Here is a 25826-nt window from a genome sequence, read left to right as displayed (position 1 = left end):
CGCCATGGCAGGGTGTCTTTAGTAACCTGGAACTCCCCTGTTCCCCGAGTGTTCTGGGAAACCAGGCCAGTCTGCCCATCCTTGCTCCTGGAGGCAGCCCCATCTTATGTTCCCATCCTGCCCACAGTCAGTGCACAGCATTGGACAAGTCCTGTCTGCGGTGCGTCAGGGTGACTCTTTCCAGTCACTGGCCCTCCTCAGGACGTCACTGTGGGGTGCCTGGGCACTTCCAGCAATGGGAGCTGGAACACCCTTGGCTGTTGCTGGCCCTCCAGACACCAGCCTGGGAGAGTGAACATCCCACAGTCATGGAAGGTGTCTGTGCCGTGCTGCTCTGTCAGCCCTCCTGGGCGAGTCTCACAGCCGGGGTGACAGACATCGGCTTGTGGGGTTTGTGCTACAGCATTAAACACAGCTGTGTAGATGTTGTGTCTGGGGCTGGAGCCTGGGTTTGAAGCCCTCCCTGCTCCCTGGGCTTAAGAGCCTGAAATTCAGACTGAGCCAGAAGGTCTGTATGGCTCTTTTTAGCGCCATAGCAGGAGCCCCACAAACCTCAGTCTGTCCACTTGGCTCTGAGACTTGCTGCCACGGGCTGTGTAGATGAATCCAAAGTGTCTCCAGTGTCTGGGTGTGAAAGTTCCCAGCGTGTCTGACCCAGGGCCAATTAATGAGAGTGAGAGGGTGGCTGGCGCAGTCATTAGATTGAGGAACCTGAGCCCCTGAGGATCTGAGACTGTCTCTGGGACCATTATCCGCTCTGGGAGACACCCAGGTGCAGCTGCAGAGTCCATTGGACAAATCTCTCTGGGCAGAGAGTTCAGGCTGGAGCCAAGTCTTCATTTTCAGCCTGATGTGGGGGTGAGATCAGGGTCTGGAGGAGGGAATTTTTCTACCAAGGGCAAATTTAACAGCAGCTCTGGAATGTTTCATAGCTGATGCCCTGAACATGGCCTGCCCGTAACTGTGAGTTTCTGGGGATGTTGACAGTCACTCACTGCAAGTCTCTGGAGTTTGGACTCCTAAGTTGCTCAGACAGGTTTGCAGTGGGGCTGGGAGAAATGTTTTGGAGAAATAGTTTATATTTTTGCTTTGATTGAAACTATTCCAGAATCCATGTTGAGTTTGCTGACTAGTTTCAATGAACAACAAAAGGTGCCCCATGTGTGATGTGAGGCAGGAATTGGAATGTGGGTCTCCTCCTCTCAGGTGAGGGCTGGAACCGCTGGGCTCTGGGTGTCTGATGTGGGGCTCCCTCAATCTCTCCTGTTGAAGATGCCCCCCTGTGTCTAAACACTGCCATGGGCACTGGGCCAGAGCGTGGGGGTGAGAATGACTCTGCAGCCCAGTGGGTCATGCTGTATCTTGGAGCCCAGAGTCCAGCTCCCCTGCTCCAGTGACCCTGTAATTACTGACCGATAACCCCAGTGAGGGGAGGGGTTATGGCCCCTGGCACAGCATTGTCTCAGGCTGAATTATTATTAGGAATTATTTCAGCTTAGTACTAATGTGGACACGAGAACAAATGGATATAAACTGGCCGTCGGGAAGTTTAGGCTTGAAATTAGACAACGGTTTCTAACCGTCAGAGGGGTGAAGTTCTGGAATAGCCTTCCGAGGGAAACGGTGGGGGTGAAAAACCTCTCTGGCTTTAAGATTAAGCTTGATAATGGAGGGGATGGTTTGATGGGATAACATGATTTTAGTCAATAAGTCAATAACATGCCATCGCTGGTAATTAGTATCAATGGTCAACGTGGGTCTGGCTGGAGAATCTTGCCCGCATGCTCGGGGTTCTGCTGATCGCCATATTTGGGGTCGGGAAGGAATTTTCCTCCAGGGTAAATTGGCAGAGGCCCTGGAGGTTTTTCGCCTTCCTCCGCAGCATGGGGCAGGGGTCGCTTGCTGGAGGATTCTCTGCGACTTGAAGTCTTTAAATCATGATTTGGGGACTTCAACAGCTGAGTCAAGGGAGAGAATTATTCCAGGAGTGGGTGGGTCAGCTTTTGTGGCCTGCATCATGCGGGAGGTCAGACTAGATGATCATAATGGTCCCTTCTGACCTTAAAGTCTATGAGTCTATGAGTCTGCTGGGGCTTCCTTGCACCGATGTAGCTGCCCCGGTGCAAACTCCTAGTGCAGACGCACTGCACAGGTATGGACTGGGACTGGCACCCGATGCACCTTCTCCCAGATGGAGGGGGCAGGAAGTGAGGAAATCCCCCCTCCAAAGCAACAGGGATTCCCCATCCCTCATATGCCTCTGCCTCCCAGGTGCCTGCGACTCCACAGTACCACTTGTCCCTTGCCCCTAGTCATCCATAACCCCAGTGAGGGGAGGGGTTATAGCAGGGGATGACCACTGACATAACCTAGCCAGCCTCCTCTTACTCTAGCGCAGGCAGGAAGGGGTTAAGCCCTAAGGATGCATTGTGCACCAGGGCCCAGGGAATCTGATTGCAGGGGCTTCAGCGAACCAGGCAAGAGAGGCAGCTCAGCAGGGAGGGTGCCTAGGGGATGGAGTAGCTCCGCACTCCCTGGGGGCAGGACCCTACCCTGGGGACTGCTATGGAGACTTCAGGTTTGGGACATGAACAGGCTGAAAATCACGCCCCCCCTCCCCCACTCCAGAGCTTAGCTAAGGAGAGGAGAGGCTTCCTTGTGCCAGCGCTGGGGGGGGCAGGGGACGTTGGCACATGCAGGGCTTGGCTCCTCCTAGCTATTGCCCTGGGCTGGAAGGTCTTGGGCTTTCCCAGAGTGCTGGCCCAGCCAGAGGCAGTGGGGGAAGGAAAGAGCCTGCCGGCGAGGCCGCTGGTGAGCTGCTGAGCTCTCAGATCAGGGGCTGGTTCTTCACACAGTACTGGGAGCAGGATGTGCTAGGGTTACCATATTTTGAGCCTCCAAAAGGAGGACACTCCACGGGACCCCACCCCCAGCCCCGCCCCCGCCCCGCCCAACTCTGCCCCTTCCCCAAAGTCCCCGCCCCAACTCCGCCCCCTCCCCTGCTTCCCGCGAACATTTGATTCGCAGGAAGCCTGAAGCAGGTAAGGGGGGTGTGGGAGGAGGAGGCGCGTCCCAGTCTGGCCCCCCCGGCGTCTCCAGCCTGGGTCGGGTCGGGCCCTGGGGTGCCGGCCCGGGGCCCGGCCCCCGGCCGAGCACCCCCGGCCCGCCCAGCACTGCCGGTCCCCAGCCCGGCCCCGGGACCGCGGCCGAGCACCCTCGGCCCGCCCAGCACTGCCGGTCCCCGGCCCGGCCCCCGGGACCCCAGCCGAGCACCCCCGGCCCGCCCAGCACTGCCGGTCCCCGGCTCGGCCCCTGGCACCGCACCGCCGGCCCGGCCCCCGAGCCCCCGGCCCGGCCCCGCACCGCCGGCCCGGCCCCCGAGCCCCCGGCTCGGCACCGCTGGCCCCGCATGTCCCGATTTTCCCGGACATGTCTGGCTTTTTGGGATTTCCCCCCGGATGGGGATTTGGAGCCCAAAAAGCCGGACATGTCCGGGAAAATCCGGACGTATGGTAACCCTAGGATGTGCCCCACTGGGAGGCAGCAGATATGGAGGAGCAGTGGGGCTGGGGGCAGGAAGGAGCAAAACAGGGAGAGGACAGTGAGAGGGGGAACATGTAAAGGGCCGAGGGGTGGGAAGAAGGGGCAACATGTAACCAGCTGCCGCCTGGTGCCTGCCTGCTCTCACCAGCTACCGCAGCTCGCAGCGCGAAGCCAGCGCTGGCCAGAAACGGGACGGGGTTAGGGCCCTGCTGGCTGAGAGCTGGCACGCAATGGGGGCTGCACTGATGGACCAGCAGAGGGAGAGTCCAGCCCTGCGTTCTGCATCTTCACCCCACACCAGCCTTGCAAACCCACCCCCATCGTCATCCACTGGCCACCTCCTCCTCACCACTAGTGGGTGGGTGTCTGGTGAGCAGGGATCCAGCCAGCAGCAGGACCTGCCACTACTGATGGGGCAGAGACAGAAAATACAGGACAATTTGCCCATTTTTAAGAAAAAGCTGGGACACCGGAAGGAGAGTTTAATATGTGGGGGGAAAGGGACAGGCTGATGCTGGGAGAGGAAAGGAGAGGGGCAGGTGACAGGAGCAGAAGGGGAGGTGGAGGGGAAGAAGGAAGGGGCAGGCACAAGGGCAATCAGTGAGGGCAAGAGGAGCGGGCACCAGGAGGTGGAAGGGATGAAGGGTGGGGCAGGTGCCAAGATCATGAGGCGGGGGAGCAAATGGGCAGGCACCAAGAACAAGGACCTGGGGATTACAGTGGATGAGGAGCTGGATATGAGTCAGCAGTGTACCCTTGTTGCCAAGAAGGCCAACGGCATATTGGGCTGTATTAGTAGTAGCATTGTCAGCAGATCGCGGGAAGTGATTATTCCCCTCTGTTCGGCACTGGTGAGGCCACCTCTGGAGTATTGCATCCAGTTTTGGTCCACCCACTACAGAAGTGATGTGGACAAATTGGAGAGAGTCCAGCGGAGGGCAACAAAAATGATTAGGGGGCTGGAGCACATGACTTATGAGGAGAGGCTGAGGGAACTGGGCCTATTTAGTCTGCAGAAGAAAAGAGTGAGGGAGGATTTGCTAGCTTCCTTCAACTACCTGAAGGAGAATTCCAAAGAGGATGGGGCTGGGCTGTTCTCAGTGGTGGCAGATGACAAAACAAGGTGCAGTGGGGGAGATCTACTGGTGAACAGAGGGGCAGGCACTGGGAAAGCAGAGGGTGGGTAGAAGGAGGGGCTGGCACCAGGGGAAAGGAGTTGGTGGGGGAAGGTGTAGGTGACAAGGGGAGAAAGAGGGGGGAGGGGTAGAGCGGGTGCCAGAGGGCCATGAGGGTGAGGGGTGGGAGAGACCCCAGGGGGGCAACAGGGGAGCAAAGGAAAGGGGCAGTTATAAAAGTGGTGAAGGGCATGAGGGGTGGGTGCCCGGAAGACAGAGTGGGGTGAGGGAAGGGCAGGCACCAGGAGGGATGTGGGGACTGAGCAGAGGGGCAGATGCAAGGAGAGGAGAGGGGAGGGGCACCAGGGGGCAGAGTGGGGGCAAGGGAACAGGTGAACACAGAGGGGCAGAGAGAGGGGTGTGGGCATGTGGGCACCAGTGAGGCGGAGGGAGGGAGAGGGGCGGGCACCAGTGATGCAGAGATGGGGTGAGGGAAAGGGCTTACACCAGGGGTCCAAAGAGGGGAAGGGAAGGGCAGGCACCATGGAGCAGATGGGGGCAATGGTAGAGATGTGACTCAGGGGGGCAGAGGAAGAGTGAAGGGAGGGGCTGGCACCAAGGCACTAGAGGGGGGATGAGGGGTGCTGGTGTCAGGGGGGCAGAGGGCGAGGGGAAGGGCAGGGTGGAGAACTAAGAGGAAGGTGCCAGGAGGAGGGGGTGCGAGGGAAGGGGCAGGCACCATGGGGAGTGACGGGGATGCAGGTTAATTTCCCTTTGATGCCAGTGACCAGCCCCTGCTCCCAGCACTGACTCTGTGACTCTCTCCCCAGTGGACGTGACTCTGGATCCAGACACGGCAAATCCCAACCTCGTCCTGTCTGAGGGTCGGAAACATGTGAAACATGGAAACTGGGATCCACCCAACAAGTCTGAGGGATTTGAGCATGATATCTGGGTACTGGGCGCTGAGGGGTTCACGGATGGGAGGCGTTACTGGGAGGTGGAGGTGGGAGGCAAGATAGGCTGGTACCTGGGGGTTTGTAGGGAACCTGTGAGCAGGAAGGAGAAGGTCACACTCACACCTGAGGATGGATACTGGGTCGTGTGGCTGAAGGGTGGGGTATACCAGGCCCTCACCTCCCCCTCGACCTCCCTCCCCGTGAGCATCAGGCCCAGCCGGGTGGGGATTTTCCTGGACTATGAGGCGGGAGAGGTCTCGTTTTACAATGTGACTGACAGGTCCCGTCTCTTCACTTTCACTGACACCTTCTCTGAGACGCTCCGCCCTTATTTCAGTCCTGGTTACTATGTTTGGGGTACAAACGCGGCTCCCCTGAAAATCTGCCCGGTCCCAGCTCAGGCCGGAGGGACTCTCTCTCCCTGACAGTGACCCCCACGGCACAGACTGGCCCCTCCAAGCACTGCTGCTCTTCCCGCCCCCCAGTGGTGGGGGGCAGTTACTGCAGGGAACTGGACTTTTTGTACTGATCGGATGCTGCCAGTTTCCCTTTTCAACTGGAGGCTCCAGTCAAGAACTGGACACCTGGCAACCCCAGCCCAGGCTGGGTGAATGGGTGCCACTTGCTGGAAGCAGCAAGACAGATTTTCCCCCTCCCCCTGTGTTTGCTCCATCCCTGGCACAGGGTGATGCTGGTAAGAAATACTGCCAGACAGCTAGTGGTTTTTGCTGTCCTCACCTTTCCCCATCCCCTGCCTTGTCCATCACCATCTGCTACCCCTGGGATCATTCACTCCTGTCAAAATATTCTACCCCTGTGAAATCTCAATGTAAAATATGAAAGAAAAAAGATTATTTTAATTTAGAAAATATTGTCACAAGGTGTAAACGCAAGAACATTTTCATTTACATTTCAACAGCATGTCAAAAACAAGCTCTAAACATATTTTTAGAAATGGAATTATTTACTTTTTTTTTAAATTCTTCCCTCAAATCTATATTGAAGTTTAACTTCTCTAAATAGTGTAATTTGTATTTCAGCTGTGGAATTTCAAGAAATCCAAAATATTTATCTTAACAAAAAAATTATTCAATTGTCAGACTGGGTTGCTCAGTTACTATGTACATGTGTCATAAACATCACAACTACACATGTGCAGCTGCTCTTGCTCTCTTTTCCTCTCTTTATTGTCTTGACTGGTTCTCTCTGGAAGGCCGGGCACATACACCCACCCCCTGCACTACATCTTTGACAATTAATTGGTGAAAAAATGATAGAATTAATTAAGCAATATATTTAAGTTAACTCACACAAGATTATAAAATAGTCTTTGAACTTCTGTTAGTATTAATTCATGTGATTTTTAACTTTCTAGCTTCATATAATCGGTAATCAAGATATGACACTTCCTTTCTTGTTCTCACATCAATTAACAAATCATGGTTCCAAACCTCAAACGCTATCTTCCTATATATAGAAATCTCTTCTACAATATCCTTTTCTTAATTTATTTTTCTTTAGAAATATTATTTGCAGGAAATGTACTGTCAGTGTCCACTGTTGATTTCAATGTACTGCTGGGCTCTTCATGTTCTTGGTTCTAAGGATGAAACAAATGTAGTTTGGTAAAGAAACAGAGAAGGGGTTGTATTCCTTTACTGGATCATCACAAATTAACTTAATTGTATTAAAGACGCTGGCACTTGATGACATATAACATGAAATTTGGTGAAGCTTTATTAGGAAACCTTTCTTCTCGGCCATAAATCAGTCGAAAGGGTGATATTTTGTTGTCATGTGAGATTTAGAGTACAAAGAAAATAAAGTTGCTCCAGGAAATTCATCTCAGTCCCTCTGGGCTCCCCCACCTTCAGGAATGCTCTGTTAAAATAGTGACTGATTGGTCTAATTCCTTCAAATTAGCCATTGAACCTAATTTCTTGAAGTATGAGCAGAGTATGAGGGGAGGCACATCACATGGCATTGCTAGAACTACTTTTTGTTTTAAACGTGAAGCGTTATGAACATTTTCAATGTAATAATTCAGTTTTGAAAATTTATTCACAATATGCCATTCATGTCAGCGTGCCCTAAACTTACCTTGATTATTTGAAAATAAATACCCTAACGTTATCTTTTGATGGATTCATTTGTGTTTTTATCCAGTCTGCTGGTGTCTAGGTGGCATGGGCTGCTGAAGCTGTGTGTTTTTCCTAGATTTTAACACAGGGGAATGTTAATATAAAAAAAAAATAGATAATTTTTCCTTAAAATTTCCGTCAGAATATCTGCGTTCCTTTCCCTATTTCTCACTGAATTATGTGTAATTACTGTGGCTTCTTATCCAAGCTCACTGTGTTATTACATGGGAAAATATGTTGGCAAATAGGTTAATATACAACACGGTTTTTACTGTCTGACAAGACATAAAAATGTGTTGTCACTCACAATTTACAGCATGAAGTGTCATGAAGAGATTGCAGGCAATGTTCATTTTTAAATGTCTAAGTATGAATGGGCTCCCCCATCAGTTCCAGCAATCCCAGACTGGCAGACCTCTGTGTGAATTAAGCAGCCAGCGAACCTCCACCAAGTGTCTCTATTACCTTTAATGGTGCATCACAGCATAGCAGTGGTTCTGAGGAGCCTCCTTACTGCTCCCTGGTTCAGCCTTTTATACTTCTGCTTTCTTCTCAGTGCTGAGCTAGTGACCTCAGCAGGCTCCCTACAGGTGCAAGTGATCCCATCTGCCCTTCTGTAACAAGGGGTGCTCCCGTGGGACACTACTGAGAGTACCAATTCAGGGCAATTTGCTGAGAAACAGGGCAGTCACAGCCTCAGGCTGGTGGTTCTCCACCTCTAAGGCACACCAAACCAGCCAAACAGAGAGGACTTTGGTTTCACCCCACTGGCTAACCAGAAGTCATACAAGCAATTCCCTCAGGTACCCCAGTTCCCTTGTACCACCAGTAGCACTCCTTATAGGGATGACTGCTTATGAAAACCAGTGTCCCCTATTAAAGGTTCTCCTGATCCCAAAGGACCAGCCACAAAACCTAAGTCAATATAAAAATCAGATCTTACCCCCAAATCATGATTTTGCCAATCATTTAGGATCTAAAAATCTAAAGGTTTATTCATAAAAAGAAAGAAATATAGATGTAACCCTTCTGCCTGTCTGAATTGGCAGCAACAAGGGCCGAGTTCAGTATCTAGGGGTTCCGTTTCAATAACATAATGCAAAACCATCTCGAGCCCCCACCCAGTGACCTGGGACAATTACATACCACCCCCCGGGCACCTCAAAGAGGTAATACTTCTCCTCTCGCAAGCACAGAGTCTGAGTGTAGCAAAATCCTTTTAATAAAGGAGGGAAACAATGCGGCATTATGTAGGGAAAACACCACAAACAGGACTCATAACACAAACCATGTTCAAAAGACCCACTCCCAAGTAAATTTGGCAGTGTCCTTTTCCCCTCAGGGTCTTAAGTCCAGCAACCCAAAAAAATCACCAAAGTCCCAAAAGTCCAACACCCCAAAAGTCTCTGTCCCTGGTCAGTGCAGCCCCAGAGTTCAAAAGTTTATCAGCAGAGTTTTACCTCCCAACTGTTCCGCGAACTGCTCTGCTCCACCAGCTGCTCCACAAGCCACTCCAGTTGCTCCGCCAGCCATCCCGTGAGCCACTCCAGCCATCCCACAAACTGCTCTACTCCACCAGCCACTTAGTGATTTCAGTTTGTAGTAGGGGAGCCTCAGTGTTGGTGCACCATTAGCCCAAAGTGAATTCAGCTCAACAGCCTGTAAATAAACTCCTAATAGAATCAAAATTAGCTCTTATATTCTACAATGGAGAGAGGTAGAGATATAATTGGTGTTTTAGACCCTCAAAAGGGACCCATACCATCAGATACACATACCTACCCCCCAATCTTTCTCTCCACTCACGGGTGTGGGGGGGTTAGAACCCATGTCCCTTGTCTAGCAAGTGCTACGTAGTTGATGGCGAGACCCTCTGTCATAAAACAGTTCCACTGTCCTTGAGTCACATAATCAGGGTAACACTTTATTCTCCCTGCCCCAATAACAGAGAAACTGGGGATCCCACAGCAGCCAAAGTGACCATTTGGGCTGCTGTGGGCTCATGCTAGGTGGGGTGGGTGTGCCGATGCAAACAAGATCAGCCCCTGAAGTTCTTTTCCACAACTCGCCACAATTCACCACCAGATGTCAGCGTAGAGCTCATCCTGACTCTGCATACATAGATGGGAGTTAAAATTGGTTAAAAGAATCAAATACATACAACAATTGAAAAGTTCATGGTTCAGGCTTATAGCAGTGATGGAATAAACTGCTGGCTCAAATTAAGTCTCTGGAGTACATCCACAGATTTGGATGCGTCCTTCAGTCCTTTGTTTAGAGCTTCAGTTGGTAGCAAAGTTCCTCCAGAGATCAGAAGCAGGTTTGAAGACAAAATAGAGGGGCTTCCAGGGCCTTTTTATATCCTCTACCATGTGGAAGATGGTACACTGTGGAAAATGACAGCAGAAAATGGAGTTTGGAGTCACATGGGCAAGTCACATGTCCATGCATGATTCATTTCTTTGCAGGTGGCAGCAATTGCTCACATGCTACTTCGAACATTCCCAGGAAGGCTCATCAGATGTGGATTGGAGTCTCACAGGGTCCATTGTCAGTTAAGTGTTTCTTGATGGGGCACTTAATCTGAATAGTCACTTCACAGTGAGCTGGCTAAATGCTTCACTGGTGCTACTTAGAATCAGACACATTTAAATACAAATACATAGCCAATGCTCATAACTTCAAATACATAAATGCTACACACATACAGTAGTTTAATCACAATCAGCAAACTACAACCTTTTCATAGATATCTTACTTGACCATCTTTATACAAGATTTGTTGCAACTATATGACAGTGGTTGCAATAATGATGTATATGGTCATAGTTAATTTATATAACATCATACCTTCCAAACCCAAACTACACAGTGCCTTCTCCTCTTACCGTACCTGGTGTCGTGGGTATGGACAGTGACCAGGGTGCTTGCTTCCAAAGGGCTCTGTTTGTAGCTGCTAACAGCCCCCTGTCACATGGCCATGATTGTGTAATTGACCATATAGTGAAAATAACACCAAATGTAAACTGTTACCTCATTATTCAGTTCAGTACATACTGGTATCCCATCTGTGGGACAGGATATAGCCCGATTAAATCTGCCCTCAGCAATTCCCAGGGGTTAACAACCTATGTGCAAGACCACAGGCTAGAGTTATCATTTGGATCTTTCCTATGACATTTTTATGATAATCCCATATATAGAAAGCACAGTAAACGTTATCATGTGGTTTCTGTAGTAGTTAATGTCTCCACACAGTCAGAATCTAACTTTTGGTGTTTTTCAGAAGTAAATAAATAAAGGCCAAACTTCTGCAACTGAAAACTTGCATAAATACGGTGTGCCATTACTATGGGCAATAGAGGTCGTTGCTGCAATGTGTCATCCATCAGTTCACATGGGCACTTGTTATAGCTGATTAGAGGCTTTATTGTGCAGGAATAATGAATACAGAGAGTGATTAACAAGTAGCTTCACTAACGTTTAAAAACACTTCAGATGTGTTTAACATGGGGAAAGATGCAAAGAGTTTGATTTAACGGGGTGCCATCCACCCAGGTCCACTTCATTGGAGGGGTTGTAAAATTAAGTCCAATCCAAGCAGGACATTTGCCTTGGATGATATCCTGTATGAACTCCTGCAAAGCATATGACAGAGTCACCAGGGTGACCAGAACCTTCTGTAATTCCCTGGGTTCTCTGCTGTCTTTCCAATGAAACCAGAGAACATTACCCAGAGCACTCAAAGGTCTCCTTGGAGATCTAAGAGGGACCCAAACCAAGCAGGGGAAACACAAACTGCCTGATGGAACCAGCACATGCTAATTGGAAGGGCCTCAAATGCCACAGCTCTGGACAGTTTCTTGTCCCTGAAGAAGTCAAACCTATTTTAATCTACAGTCTGTGCACTAAGAATTTCTGACTTACCAAGCAGGGAAGAAATAGAACCCAGGTCTCCTGATTCTTAGTCCAGTGCCATAACCATTGGATCATTCTGACTCCCATGGAACATGGCTTCTTTACACCCTCCACCAAGTCTTTGGTGTCTCTGCTTCTCTCACCATCTCCCTCCATGCCCCTGGGGCCATCACCCTTTCCACACCACCATCTCCTGTCTTCATGTCTCTGCATACTTATCATATGTGATAGTGTTCTTGGGCAAAGAGGCCATAAGTGCAATTGCTACGCCACTAGGCACGCAGGTGGCTGACTCCCTGCATGCACTGTATTCATAGCTGAAGGCTGAAGGATCATTGCATAGGGAGTGGAGGGGACCTAGGCAGACAAATAACTGCTCTGAAGCTGCGTGGCAGCTTCTCCCCAGTCCTCAACAGCAATGGGGTCTTCCTGCAGTCAGAGAAGGTCTTTGAGGTTCCCCAGCCCAACACTGCTACTCTGCTCTACCTTCCAGGAAAGACCAGGCCTCTCTGCAGCTGAAGTTCCCACCCACCACATTTCACATCACTATTTCATACAAGTCCTGGATTCCTAGGGCTTAAGCCCTCTTTGCCAAGCCATCGCATGGCTCCCAGTCCTCTCCGTGTAGTCTTCACAAATCCAGTAGCTGTTTCCCCTGTGTGACAGCCAGTCAGTGGGGAAGAGTCTGTACCTGGAGTCCCCTGGACGGGGAGACAGGAAGGGACTCGCCATTTAATTTCTCCAGAAGAGTTTTAGGCCTGTTTTAACTCAAGTTCATTAACTGCAAATTAACAGGTTAATCTCTATAACTGTAAATGCTGGGGTTTGGCCACATACGCGCTCGCACCAGTTTAACTAAAGGTGTCTTTTTTAAACCAATTTGATTAACCACCCCCCTAGCATGGAGGAAGTTATACCTGTACAAAGGTGTTTATATCAGTATAACTATTCACCTATGGGGCGGTGAAAAAGTTCTACCAGAATGTGTTGTTTTTATACTGATATCGATGCAGCTGCGCTATGGGCTATGGGGCTAGAACTATTTAGGTGGGAAGATACACTCCAACGAAAATAGTGACACTGGGACAAACACTATCTGCAGCCCAGGCCTAAGAGGGACTTCTGTCAATTTAGGCGTGGAGTTTAGGTTGAATTTAGCAACGTTAAATCGAATTAAGCCTGGACACGTTCACACGACGAAGCCCTTTTTTTCGACTTAAAGGGCCCTTTAAACCAGTTTCTTTACTCCACCTCCGACGAGGGGATTAGTGCTAAAATCGGCCTTTGCGGGTCGGAATTGGGGTAGTGTGGACGGAAATCAACGTTATTGGCCTCCGGGAGCTATCCAACAGTGCTTCATTGTGACCGCTCTGGACAGCACTCTCCACTCAGATGCACTGACCAGGTACACAGGAAAAGCCCCACGAACTTTTGAATTTCATTTCCTGTTTGCCCAGCGTGGAGAGCACAGGTGACTGCAGAGCTCATCAGCACAGGTAACCGTGATGGAGTCCCAGGATCTCAAAAGAGCTCCATCATGGACCGAACGGGAAGTACGGGATCTGCTCGCCATATGAGGAGATGAATCAGTGCTAGCTGAACTCCGTAGCAGTAAACAAAATGGCAAAATATTAGAAAAAGTCTCAAAGGCCATGAAGGACAGAGGCCATAACAGGGACACACAGCAGTGCCGCGTGAAAATTAAGGCGCTAAGGCAAGCCTACCACAAAGCCAGAGAGGCAAACGGAAGGTCTGGGGCAGAGCCACAAACATGCCGCTTCTACGCGGAGCTGCATGCCATTCTAGGGGGTGCAGCCACCACTACCCCAACCGTGTGCTTTGACTCCATCAATGGAGAAACACGCAACAGGGAAGCGGGTTCGGGGTACGAGGAAGATGAGGATGAAGACAATGAAGATAGCTCACAGCAAGGAAGCGGAGAAACCTGTTTCCCCAACAGCCAGCATATGTTTATCACCCTGGACCTGGAACTAGTAACCCCCGGACTCACCCAAGGCGTGCTCCCAGACCCTGAGGGCACACAAGGGACCTCTGGTGAGTGTACCTTTGTAAATATTACACATGGTTTAAAAGCAAGCGTGTTTAATGATTAATTTGCCCTGGCAATCGCGGCCAGTACAGCTACTGGAAAAGTCTGTTAACGTGTATGGGGATGGAGCGGAAATCCTCCAGGGACATCTCCAGAAAGCTCTCCTTCATGTACTCCAAAAGCGTTTGCAAAAGGATTCGGGGGGGGGGGGGGGGGCTGCCTTATCCCGTCCGCCATGGTAGGACACTTTACCACGCCAGGCCAATAGCACGTAGTCTGGAATCATTGCATAACAAAGCATGGCAGTGTATGGTCCCGGTGTTTGCTGGCATGCAGACAACATCCATTCCTTATCTCTCTTTGTTATCCTCAGCAGAGTGATATCATTCACGGTCACCTGGTTGAAATGGGGTGATTTTATTAAGGGGACATTCAGAGGTGCCCGTTCCTGGTCGGCTGAACAGAAATGTTCCCTGCTGTTAGCCACGTGGTAGGGGGGAGGGGTGAAGTGATCATCCCAGAGAATTCGGTTTGTGTTTGGGGGTGGGTAGTTGGGTTTGTGCTGCATGTTAACCCGGAAACCGCAGCGCCTCCTTTTACATTGCAAACCCATTTTAAATGGCCAACCCAACGGGTGCTTGGTATGGGAAATGAGGGCGCTACTGTTTGAAACCATTCCCACATGTTAAGAAGGTTAAAAAAGCCAAAAGACTGTGGCTTACCATGGCTGCCTGCAAGCCGAATTCTGTTGCCTGGCACTGCGTGAGTGATCTCTCACACCAAACCGGCAGGCCCTCAATATAAGAGGAAAAATGCGACCTTGTAACGAAAGTACATGTGCTGCGTAATGTGAACAGCAAAATTTAACGTGAAAGAGTGTACCCATTGTTCTCTAAAATGTGTCTTTTTTAACCACCTCTCCCTTCTCTTCCAACAGCTGCAAATGTTTCTCCTTCGCAGAGGCTAGCGAAGATTAGAAGGAGAAAACGTCGGACTCGGGATGATATGTTCTCGGAGCTCCAGATGTCCTCGCACACTGAAAGTACACAGCAGAATGCGTGGAGGCAGTCAATGTCAGAGTGCAAAAAAGCACAATATGAACGAGAGGAGAGGTGGCGGGCTGAATCACGGGCTGAAGAGAGCAAGCGGGCTGAAGATGATAGGTGGCGTCAGCTTGCAGACAGAAGGCAAGAGTCGATGCTCTGGCTGCTGGAGCATCAAACTGATATGCTCCAGCGGATGGTTGAGCTGCAGGAAAGGCAGCAGAAGCAGAGACCACCGCTACAGCCCCTGTGTAACCAACAGCCCTCCTCCCCAAATCCCATTGCCTCCTCACCCAGGCGCCCAAGAACACGGTGGGGGGGGCCTCCGGCCACCCAGTCACTCCACCCCAGATGATCGCCCGAGCATCGGAAGGCTGGCCTTCAATAAGTGTTAAAGTTTTAAAGTTTTAAACTGCAGTGTGTCCTCTTCCTTCCCTCCTCCCCCACCCATCCCGGGCTACCTTGGCAATTACCTGGGGAGGGGCAAAGGTGGCTGGATTCTTTGAAGCTCAACCCACAAAATAAGCTCCACCCATGTGAGTCACCAAAAGGAGATACCATGATCTGTTCACAGTAGATTGTGCAATGTTCAAAACAGGATGGAGTTGCTGATTGGCTCCAAATGGCTCCTGTGGCCTGGCTCTCCTCATGGGGCTAGAATATATCCTGAACTCTGCTGGACTCTCTGGGCTTGGTCCTTATTTACTGGGGGAAAAATAAGAGGTGGCATTTCCCAAACATCACCCGCTTGTGGCACCGTAAGGAGGCGTCACTGGCAATAAATGGTGCCGAGCTGTGACTCTCCCTTTCTGCTCTCACACAGGAAACAAAATCCTTAACAGTGTTGATATTTGAATGATCATCCCTGGGCACCTGAGTTCACCCCTCACTGAGGGACTGAGGCAGTTCAGACCTCTCAGAGCTGCTGTGCCCAGCTCTCTGCATCCCCTACACGTGGGTCAGTTTTCAGGTTTTCTTCACAACCAGAACAGCTGGAGAGTCAGTTTAACACAAAGCTGAGAACCCGGAGAACAAGGCAGTCACTTCGGAGAAGTGCCAGTACTTCCTGGCTGTGTCTGAGCCCTGTCAGCGAGCACAGAGACTTGGGCCTGGTCTTAACCTAACACACAGGTCGCCCTAGCTACTTAGCTGTAGCATTGTAGCTGTGCTGCTAAAGCATCTAGTAGCATAGACATGGCCTTGGAGTTCTTGGGGCAGAGAAGCAGCTCCATGGACGAGGGACTTGGAGCAGAAATTTGGGACAGTTCAGGCCAAACTGAGATTGTCAGTGAGTCTGGTCCCTGTGGGGAGGGAATTCAGGCCATTTCCCTCCCTTCCATCTGCAACCCAGTGTAGAGCCCCAAGGTCAGCCCATGTCCTCCAGTCTCCTGGGGTGAGGGCAGGGAACCTCAGCAGTGTCTCATCCCCAACATCCCACTCTCTAGCACAGACACAGCCCCAGACAGGAGATGGGAGCACTAACATGTTTCTTTAATGTTGTTCCAGAACCGCATTGTCTCACCCACGCTGCCAAAACCCAACCATTTTAGAGCATAGATGGCCCTAACTTTGCCAGACAATTATAATACCATGGTGTGTACACCCTGGTGTATAGTAAATGGTGTATTTAAGCTGTAAGGCCAGCCCACATCCTACTAACTTTATCTGGGCTAATGGCTGCAGGAGTTAATATGGATGGAGCAGGGCTGCTGGACAGGGAAGAGCTGGAAGAGGAGGATATGTAGAGAGAAAGAAGAGCAGGACACAGATACCAGCTGTGGGTTTCTGTGCCACTGACGTTCAGGGATGTTTCAGGGTCCAGATTGTTTTGGTGTGTAAGCAGGGTCTGAATGAGCTCTCCCCCGACAGCTAGCTGGGGAGGAGAAAAGACTTTAGGACCAGACTGTATTTACATGAACACACCCACTCTGCCTAGGTATCCAGCAAACAGAGCTGTTGTTGCAAAGTGATCAACTTTGGCAGGTGTTGGGTTACAAATCACTTTAGTACTGATGCAGGGATAGTGAAATATTGTTATCAATGTTGTTATATTAATTGTATGAGTAAAGGGCAGCAGAACTGTGCTTAGCCTGCCCTGAATTAGGGGTTCACCCTCAACTGAACTCTCTAAGCAGGGGGCTCGGATGCCAGAGCTCTGTGAAAATTAAGATAGGGTGGGGACAAATTTGTCTGCTGGGAGGTGTGGCCTTTACCCAAGAGTCCTAGGCATGGTTTAACTTGCTCCTCCCCACCGTTGAAAGAGAACTACAGTCGGGTCTCGATTTACACTGGGGTTATGTTCTTTAAAAACACCATGCAAATAAAAATCATGTAAAAAGATACCAATGGTCTATGGGAAATAAGGGTTTAGGTTCTGGGCTCACAAGATAAATGCCAGGAGGGTGGAGTGGAGTGTGCCCCCACCCCACTCCCTGGCAGCAGTGTTGGGCAGAACAAAGCGAGCCCCCAGCAGGAGCGCCGGGCAGAGCTGGGTGAGCTCTGGATCCCGCTCCCTAGTAGGAGTGCCAGGCAATGGAATGGGGCAACCCCTCGTGCCCTGCTACCCGCAGGAGCACTGGGCAGAGTGGCGTGAGCCCCAGACCTCTCTCCCCAGCAGGAGCGCCACCGAGCGGCGCAAGCTCTCATGGCCTGGGTGCACTCCCGGGACCGGGGGGGCCCTGACCAGAGTTTCCATGGCCCCCTGCAAGGCTGGCTGGAGGAGAGAAGGGGAGGCACCCCGATCCCTCCTGCTCCATCCCTCCTGCCTTCCCTCCCCCACCCCTGTCACTGCCAGCCCACCCAAGTGTCGGGTCCTGGCTATGCCACTGATTTATGCATCTTGGCCACCTTGCTGCACTGTGTAAAAGTGAATCCCTACCATGTACAAAAATAAAGGATCACAATTAATTGACCAGGTATAACTGAAACCATGCAAAAAAAATACCGTGTAAATCAAGGCCTGAATGTAATTCAGGCCCTATTAGGATTCTTTTGTTTTGTTAAGTGATCGCAAAATACTTCCACAACTACGAGAGACTTTTTTCTTTTCCTTTCCCTCTATTATCGACAAATTGTCAGCGTAGACAGAGTCCATAGGACGGAGCAGGACAATGCCTCCAGGCCCCACGCTTCAGGGGGATGTGGGGTCCAGGGTGGCCTGGGGGGTCAGAGGGGGCCTGGCACCTGCAGCAGTGAGAGCCCCAGCCCCAGCCCGACCTGCTCTGTCTCATCCTGCCGGCTCCTGGCATCACTCGGGGGAGGGGTCGAAAGCTGGAAAAAGCGGGGGCAAGTACTTGGGGGAAGGGGTGGAATGGGGGTGTGGAGGGAGTGGAGCAGGGTCGGGAAGAGGCGGGTCTTGGGGGAAGGGGTGGAGTAGGGATGGCCATGAGTGTAGACACTGCTGTTTGTTTTGTCGCCAGAACTGGTTTCCGCCAGTATCCCACAATGCCTGCCCTGATTGCTCTGCTCCGTGTTTTGATCTGAGACTGCGCCCCTCCCATTTTAAAGCTCCGGGAAGTATCTGACAGCTGAGTGTGCTGCTCCCTTTGGGGAACAAAGAGAAAATCACTGGCATGCTCCTGTTCTGCCGGGCACTAGGAACACAGCGGCTGGCAGATGGCTGTAGTAGGGGGGAGTGAGAGACTCCTGTGCTGCTTTGCCATTCCTCAGCACAGAGAGCTCACAGAGCTGCTCAGGATGCTGCTCTCAGCAGCTGAGGAGGCTTGTGGGAGAACTCGGAGGGAACCACAGAACCATGGGTGGGCAGGCAGAGCAGGCTGCTTCGGGAGAGACTGCTGTGCCGAGCAGTGCCAGGGACTGATGCGGGAGGTGTGTGTGTTCCCCTCCTCCAGGATAGGTCAGTCAGCCTGCTGCCTCCCCTGCCCCAGACACACCACTGTCCTCTCCCTCCCCCCCACACATAGGCGCCAACTTCCCTGCTTTCCGGTGGGTGCTTGACCTGTCCTCTGCTCCCAGCCCCACCTCTTCCCACACCTGCCCTGCCCCCATTTCAACCCCTTCCCCAAAGTCCCCGCCCCAACTCCGCCCCCTCCCTGCCCCTATTCTAACCCCTTTCCCAAATCCCCACCCCGGCCCTGCCTCTTCCCCGCCTCCTTCCCGGAGTGTGCCACACTCCCACTCCTCCCCCTCCCTCTAGGAGCTTGCTAGGACCACAGCTGTTTGATGACGGCTGGACTGGAAGAGCTGGGAGGTAGGCAGAGGAGCAGGGACATGGCACGCTCAGGGGAGGAGGGTGAGGGGAGTTTGGCTTTCGGTGGGTGCAGAGCACCCATGGAGTCGGCGCCTATGCCCCCACACACTTCAGGTGGAAAAGGGTGCCCCTGGAAGGATGTGATTGAGAACCTGCATCATGTGATGCTGTACCTGCCCCGTGAGGAATTGCAAACCTTTCCCAAAGCATCCTGTGGCCAGTTGCACAGTGCACTGCTCTCTGTGTGGATGTAAGAGCTGCTAGTGTGAATGTACTCTGCCCGCACAAGGAGCTAATGTGCAAATGCAACAGCAGTTTTAATTAAAGTGGCATAACTTTTGCCAACAAAACTTTGTAGTGTAGACAAAGCCTAAGAGCTGATAATCACTAAGAGCAGGGTAGAACCTCAAAAGACTGATCGGCAGAGGTTATAATAGAGAAGCAGGTGACAGCTGGCAGGGCAGACAGTGGAATGGACCAGTTGGGTGTGTGGCACGGTGGTGACACCAGAGCAAGTGCTTGGACAGAGGAGCAAGCAAGGTGCCTTCTCCCCTGCTCCCTCCCCAGGTGCACCTCTATAGCTGAGTCTTCACTGACGGCCATTGTGAGTGTGGTGTGGTGAGGGACCTGTTAAAGAAACTCTTGGTTGTAGATCTCAGAAACCTGAAGCAGAAGACACTGCCCATCACACTCTGGGGTGGGTGTTTTGCTCACGGTTTTATGTTTATGAATCCTGCTTGGGGCATTTTCCTTAATTAATGCTGGGTAACTTCCCTCCTTTCATTTAAAAGTTTCTTTTCTACCATAGTCACCAACTCTGTGGGTGCTCCAGGGCTGAAGAAACCACAGAAAAACATAGTGGGTGCTCAGCACTCATTGGCAGCTCCACCGATCAGCTCCACCCCCACCCCTGCAACACCTCCCGCCTGCTGGCGGCCCTGCGATAAGCTCCTCCCCCTGTCTCCCAGTGCCTCCCACTCGCCACAGATCAGCTGTTCAATGGCATGCAAAAGGCACTGGGGGGGAAGGCTTAGGGCAAGGGTGGGGTGCACTCAGGGAGGGGGCGGAATGGGGCAGGAAGAGGCAGGGCTGGGTGGGGATGTGGTCTTGGGGGAAGGGAGAGAGTGGGGGCAGGGCATGGGGCAGAGCAGGGGTTGAGCACTGCTGGGGAAATGAGGAAGCCAGCGCCTGTGTTTTCTATACTCAGACTCAGTGCTTGCGAGAGAGGAAGTATTGCCTCTCAAAAGCACGCAGGGTGGGGTGTGATTTGCCCAGCTTACTGAGTTGGGCACGGCTGGTTCTGTGTTGTATTGTTGAAAAGGAACCCCTACATATTGAACCCAGCCCTTCTTGCTGCCCACTCCACCTGGCAGATGGGTTACAGGTGCACTAAGAGCCATCAGCCCTGTTCTATCAGGCATTGAAACTTGCAGTGTTGGGGCAAAAAAAGTTTGGATCTTTTTCCATTATCCACAGCCCCCAGTGCTCACCCCTCTGAAAACCAGGCCCTTTTTGTTTAGGTGCCTAACCTTAGGCAGCCAGGTGTGAAAGTTTGTCCTTGGATTGAAGAGGGGGATAAACCTGGTGTCCTTAAGGGGTTTAATTATGCAAAGTCAACAGCATTTCCTACCTTGTACTCCTGTGCAGCCTCCTCGATGGGCACCACCGTGTGAGCGCTGTGAGCCTGGGACTCTCTGCAGATCACGCAGATGAGAGTTTGTTCCCCCTCACAGAAGAGTTTCAGAGCCTCCTGGTATCTCCCACACAGTTCCTCCTTTTGCCCTTTTCCTGGTTTTAACCCCAGTTGTTTGAGCTTTTGTACAATGTTGTTCAGCTGGGTGTTGGGCTTGAACTCCCCTTTCTGGAACTGGGCTCTGCACTGGGGACAGGTCAGGGGTGTCCCCGTTCCCTTTTCCGCACAGTACTGGGCAATGCAGGCTCGGCAGAAGTTGTGCCCACACGCTATAGTCACCGGCTGTCAGATACCCCAGGCAGGTGGAGCAAATAGCATCATCTTCTATGTCCCCTGCTGTAGCTGTAGAGGCCATCACAGCTGGGTGGGTGTCTGTTCTCTCTGCCATTTGCAGGCAGCCAACCAACCACACCCACAGGCAACCCAAAAGCAAAAGGAAAAAAATCAACAGCAAGCAGCCTTTTAAAGCATTTTTTAGCAGATCGTGCAACTGGGAGCCAATCACACGCTACATCCCTCCCCCCTGGCCAAAAGAAAAAGGCAGAAGCCACAGCCCCGAAAAGCCCCCAAACAAGCAACTTAAAGAAACAAATAGGTAATTTAGTACACAAAGAAGCCAAAATAGACTTCTGGGAGCAGAGGGTATAAAAGTTACCAGAATAGGGTGAGCCATCTGCAGTGGTTACCAAAATAAGACATGTGGCAGAGAGGCTGGTGTTCCTTGCTGGCCCATCTCAGCAACCCCTCCCCCAGGGCTGTGGTGTTAAAGCACATTGCTGTATATGTCTTTGTTACATAAAATAGTTTATTGTCACTTTATGTGTCTCTGACCTGCTGTTCCCATGGCCTGACAGTTACTCTGTTTCCTATAAGCCACTGTAAATGCAACTTCACTCCATTTTATTTATTTATTTTTAATTCCTTTTTAAAAGCAGTGTTTTGGTTACTCCTATTTTCCTTAGCACGCTTTGGTTAACACTGTGCACATGGATGTCATTGTGCTGCTTAGTGTACAGTTTTAATAATAAATAATCACAGAAAATAATAATTGACGCTACAGGTTGAACCTCCCTAATCCGGACTTCCCTAGTCCAGCAACACCTCTGGTCTAGCATAGTCGGTGACCCAGTGGGTGCTCCAGGGCTGGAACACTCAACAGGGAAAAACTGACGGGCTAGGGCCAGGAGTGTTGTGGGACCAGGGAAGAGTGGAGCTGGCAGCCACCAGCGAAGCAGGGGGCCAGCGGCTGGGAGCTGAGCCCCTGGGGAGTGGAGCCCTGGTGGGCTGGGGGCCAGCAGTGGAGCCCCAGAGTCCCTGGGGAGCAGAGGGGCTGGTGCCCCAGGGACAACGTCTGGGAGTGGTGGGGCTCACATTGGTCCGAAACCAGGGAATTTGCTGGACTGGGGAGGTCAGTCTGGTCCCAAGGGTGCCGGACTAGGGAGATTCAACCTGTAGTATTTAAGCAATCACTTACAGCAGGGGTTCTGAACCTTGGGCTGCGGCTTGTTCAGGATAAGCCTCTGGCAGGCTGCGAGACGCTTTGTTTACCTGAGCATCCACAGGTACGACCACTCGCAGCTCCCAGGGGCCGCGGTTCGCTGTTCCTGCGGGAATTAGCTACACTTAGCTAGGGACAAAAAGGCAATCAGAAGAGATTCTATAAATATGTTAGGAGCAAGAGAAAGACGAAGGAAAGTGCAGCCCCCTACTTAGCAAAGAAGGAGAGCTGAGCTAATAACCGACAACCTCAAGAAGGCTGAGTGTCAGGAACCAGGGCCTGCAGCAGAACCAGTCTCTGGGCAACCTAATGAGCACAATTGGCCTGTACTAGGCTGCTTGATTGGCTACAGCACCTGATTGGTTGGAAGGGTCAGCAGACCAGCTCTTAAGCTCAGCAGCAGTAACATTTCAAAGGCTTTTCAAAGCATCAGGCATTAATGTGATTGCACCTGCCTTGTTCCAGCCTTGCCCCTGATTTGCCTCATTCCAGCTAACCCAGTTCTGACCCTTGACTCAGGTTCCTAACATCAGCTCTGACTGTAATTTTGGCTCCTAGTACTGGCTAGACTCCAATTCTGATCCCTAGGCATGATTGCCCACATCCCAGTCACTGACACTGGAGTGTTTAATGCCTATTTTACTTCAGTCTTCACTAAAAAGTTTAATTGTGACCAGATACTCAACACAATTAATATTAGCAGCAAGGGGGAAGGAGTGCCAGCCAAAATAGGGAAAGAATAGGTTAAAGAATATGTAGGTAAGTTAGATGTATTCAAATTGATGGAGCCTGATGAAGTTTACCTGTGGGCACTGAAGGAACTGGCTGAAGCCACCTCAGAGCTATTAATGATTATCTCAGCGAACTCATGGAGGAGGAGGAGGAGGACCCTGAGACTGGAGAAGGGCAAACCTTGTACCTATCTTTAGGGGAATAAAGTAGGACCTAGGCTGACTGGTCTAAAATTCCCTAACTTTAGTACCTGGAAAGATACTAGAACAAATATTTAGAGCACTCTCCTATGTGGTGTGGGAGACCCCAGCTCAAGTCTTTTCTCTCTCTCAGAGGGGATGTGAACCTGGATCTCTTTCATGGGTGGTGGGTATAATAGGCCAGGGAAGGCTAAGCTTCCCCAAACTGAGGCTGTGGCCCTGTCCTGAGACCCCAACCTTGCTGCATCTCTCCCTTGAAGCGGGGGCTCATTTCAGGCTGGCAGCTTGGCACTTGGGCTGGCCGGCCAGCAAGGGTGGCTTGGGCCAGCGGATGGCTTGGGTGGACCAACTGGCAGCAAGGGTGGCTTGGGACACTAGGGGACTCAGGCCATGGTGGTGGTGTTGGAGCTGCTCTGGTGGTGGGCAAGGGGGGGCCAGGGCCTTGGAAGGTGGTGCAGAGTAGGGGGCTATCCTCCCTGAACAAGGGGGATGGGTTCACCCACACCCATAGTGTCTTCATATTGCAGATAAGTGCTCTAATCACTCTAATCCTCTGGCCAGATTTTGAATGGGAGCAGACCTGCTGAATTGGGCCATGAAGGCAAGATAAAAGCAGAGGATGACCTATTTTCCCCAGGTTCATGGATCATGCTAGGGATTGGACAGGAGACAGGTGTGTGGGTGCCTAGCTGGGGGGGGTAGCAGTGCACATGTCTGGAGCATGAAACACAGGCACTTTTAGGGGACTGCTACAGAATAAACTAAGGGTATGTCTACACTACGAGAGTAGTTCGATTTTACTTAAATCGAATTTTTGGAATCGATATTGCAAATTCGAACGTGTGTGTCCACACTAAGGACAGTAATTCGACTTTGTGAGTCCACACTAACAGGAAAAGTGTCGACATTGGAAGCGGTGCACTGTGGGCAGCCATCCCACAGTTCCCGCAGTCCCCGCTGCCCATTGGAATTCTGGGTGTAGCCGCCAATGCCTTCTGGGTAAAAAAATGTGTCGAGGGTGCTTTTGGGTAACTGTCGTCATCCATCCATCACTCCCGCCCTCCCTCCCTGAAAGCGCCGGCGGGAAATCAGTTCGCGCACTTTTCTAGTCAGTGACAGCGCGGACGCCACAGCACTGCGAGCATGGAGCCCGCTGCGACCATCGCTGCAGTTGTGGCCGTTCTCAACGCCTCGCAGCTTATCATCCACCTTTCCCAGAGGCAGATGCAGATAAGTCAGACGAGGAGGCTACGGCACCGCGGTGATGGCCTGAAGTCTGAGAGTAGCACAGACCTGTCAGAAAGCACAGGACCCAGTGCCGAGGACATCACGGTGGCAATGGGTCATGTGGATGTTGTGGAACGGCGATTCTGGGCCCGGGAAACAAGCACGGACTGGTGGGACCGCATAGTGCTGCAGGTCTGGGATGAATCCCAGTGGCTGCGAAACTTTCGCATGCGTAAGGGAACTTTCCTTGAACTTTGTGAGTTGCTGTCCCCTGCCCTGAAGCGCAATGACACCCGGATGCGAGGAGCCCTGACTGTCCAGAAGTGAGTGGCCATAGCCCTCTGGTAGCTTGCAATGCCAGACAGCTACCGGTCAGTCGCGAACCACTTTGGCGTGGGCAAATCTACCGTGGGGGTTGTTGTTATGCAAGTAGCCAAGGCAATCGTTGATGTACTGCTGTCAAAGGTAGTGACCCTGGGAAACGTGGAGGTGATCACAGATGGCTTCGCAGAGATGGGATTCCCAAACTGCGGTGGGGCCATAGATGGAACTCACATCCCTATCCTGGCACCGGACCACCAGGCCAGCCAGTACATTAACAGAAAGGGCTACTTTTCCATGGTGCTGCAAGCACTGGTGGACCACAGGGGATGTTTTACGAACATCTACATCGGATGGCCGGGCAAGGTTCATGACGCTCATGTTTTCAGGAACTCTGGTCTGTTTAGACGGCTGCAGGAAGGTACTTACTTCCCGGACCACAAAATAAGTCTTGGGGATGTGGAGATGCCTATAGTCATCCTCGGGGACCCAGCCTACCCGCTAATGCCCTGGCTCATGAAGCCCTATACTGGCGCCCTGGACAGTGAAAAAGAACTCTTCAACTACCGGCTGAGCAAGTGCAGAATGGTGGTGGAGTGTGCTTTTGGCCGTCTCAAGGGGAGATGGAGAAGCTTACTGACTCGCTGTGATCTCAGCGAAACCAATATCCCCATTGTTATAGCAGCTTGCTGTGTGCTCCACAATCTCTGTGAGAGCAAGGGGGAGACCTTTATGGCGGGGTGGGAGGTTGAGGCAAATAGCCTGGCTTCTGATTACGCCCAGCCAGATAGCCGGGTGATTAGAAGAGCCCAGCGGGACGCGCTGTGCATCCGGGAGGCTTTGAAAGCTAGGTTCCTGAGTGAGCAGGGTAACCTGTGACTTTTAAGTTTGTGTACAGAGAAGCTGAACCTGCCCCCATTTCTTTACCCAGTTAATGTTGACTATCCTCTCCAGTTACATACCCCCTTCCAACACACGTTTAGAAATAAAATCACTTCTACTTTGTTAATGAACACCGTTTTCTTTATTACTGTTTTCGCGGGAATGTTTTAAACCTGGGACGCAGACTGTGGTGGGGAGCGGGTGTAGTGTAGTGACGCAAATGACGCTTCTAAACTCCAGGATTGACAGGCTCCGCTGTGGTGGACTGGTTGTTTCAACGGAGCCTGTCACCCC

At 51.4% G+C, this 25826-nt stretch overlaps 1 protein-coding gene across 1 annotated transcript in view; it reads left to right on the top strand.

Moving 5' to 3' along the window:
- LOC128848302 (butyrophilin subfamily 2 member A1-like) overlaps positions 1-6042 on the top strand; it is a 76780-nt gene extending 70738 nt beyond the window's left edge. Inside the window, exon 11 of the mRNA XM_054048215.1 lies at positions 5489-6042. Within this exon, the coding sequence (XP_053904190.1) occupies positions 5489-6042 (554 nt within the window). The remainder of the gene's footprint in view (positions 1-5488) is intronic.
- Positions 6043-25826: the final 19784 nt, after the last annotated feature.

The sequence above is a fragment of the Malaclemys terrapin genome, chromosome 13, assembly GCF_027887155.1.
Source record: "Malaclemys terrapin pileata isolate rMalTer1 chromosome 13, rMalTer1.hap1, whole genome shotgun sequence".
Classification (NCBI taxonomy): domain Eukaryota; kingdom Metazoa; phylum Chordata; order Testudines; family Emydidae; genus Malaclemys; species Malaclemys terrapin.
Note: the sequence above shows the minus strand (reverse complement) of the source record. Positions and strands in the feature narration are given on the sequence as shown.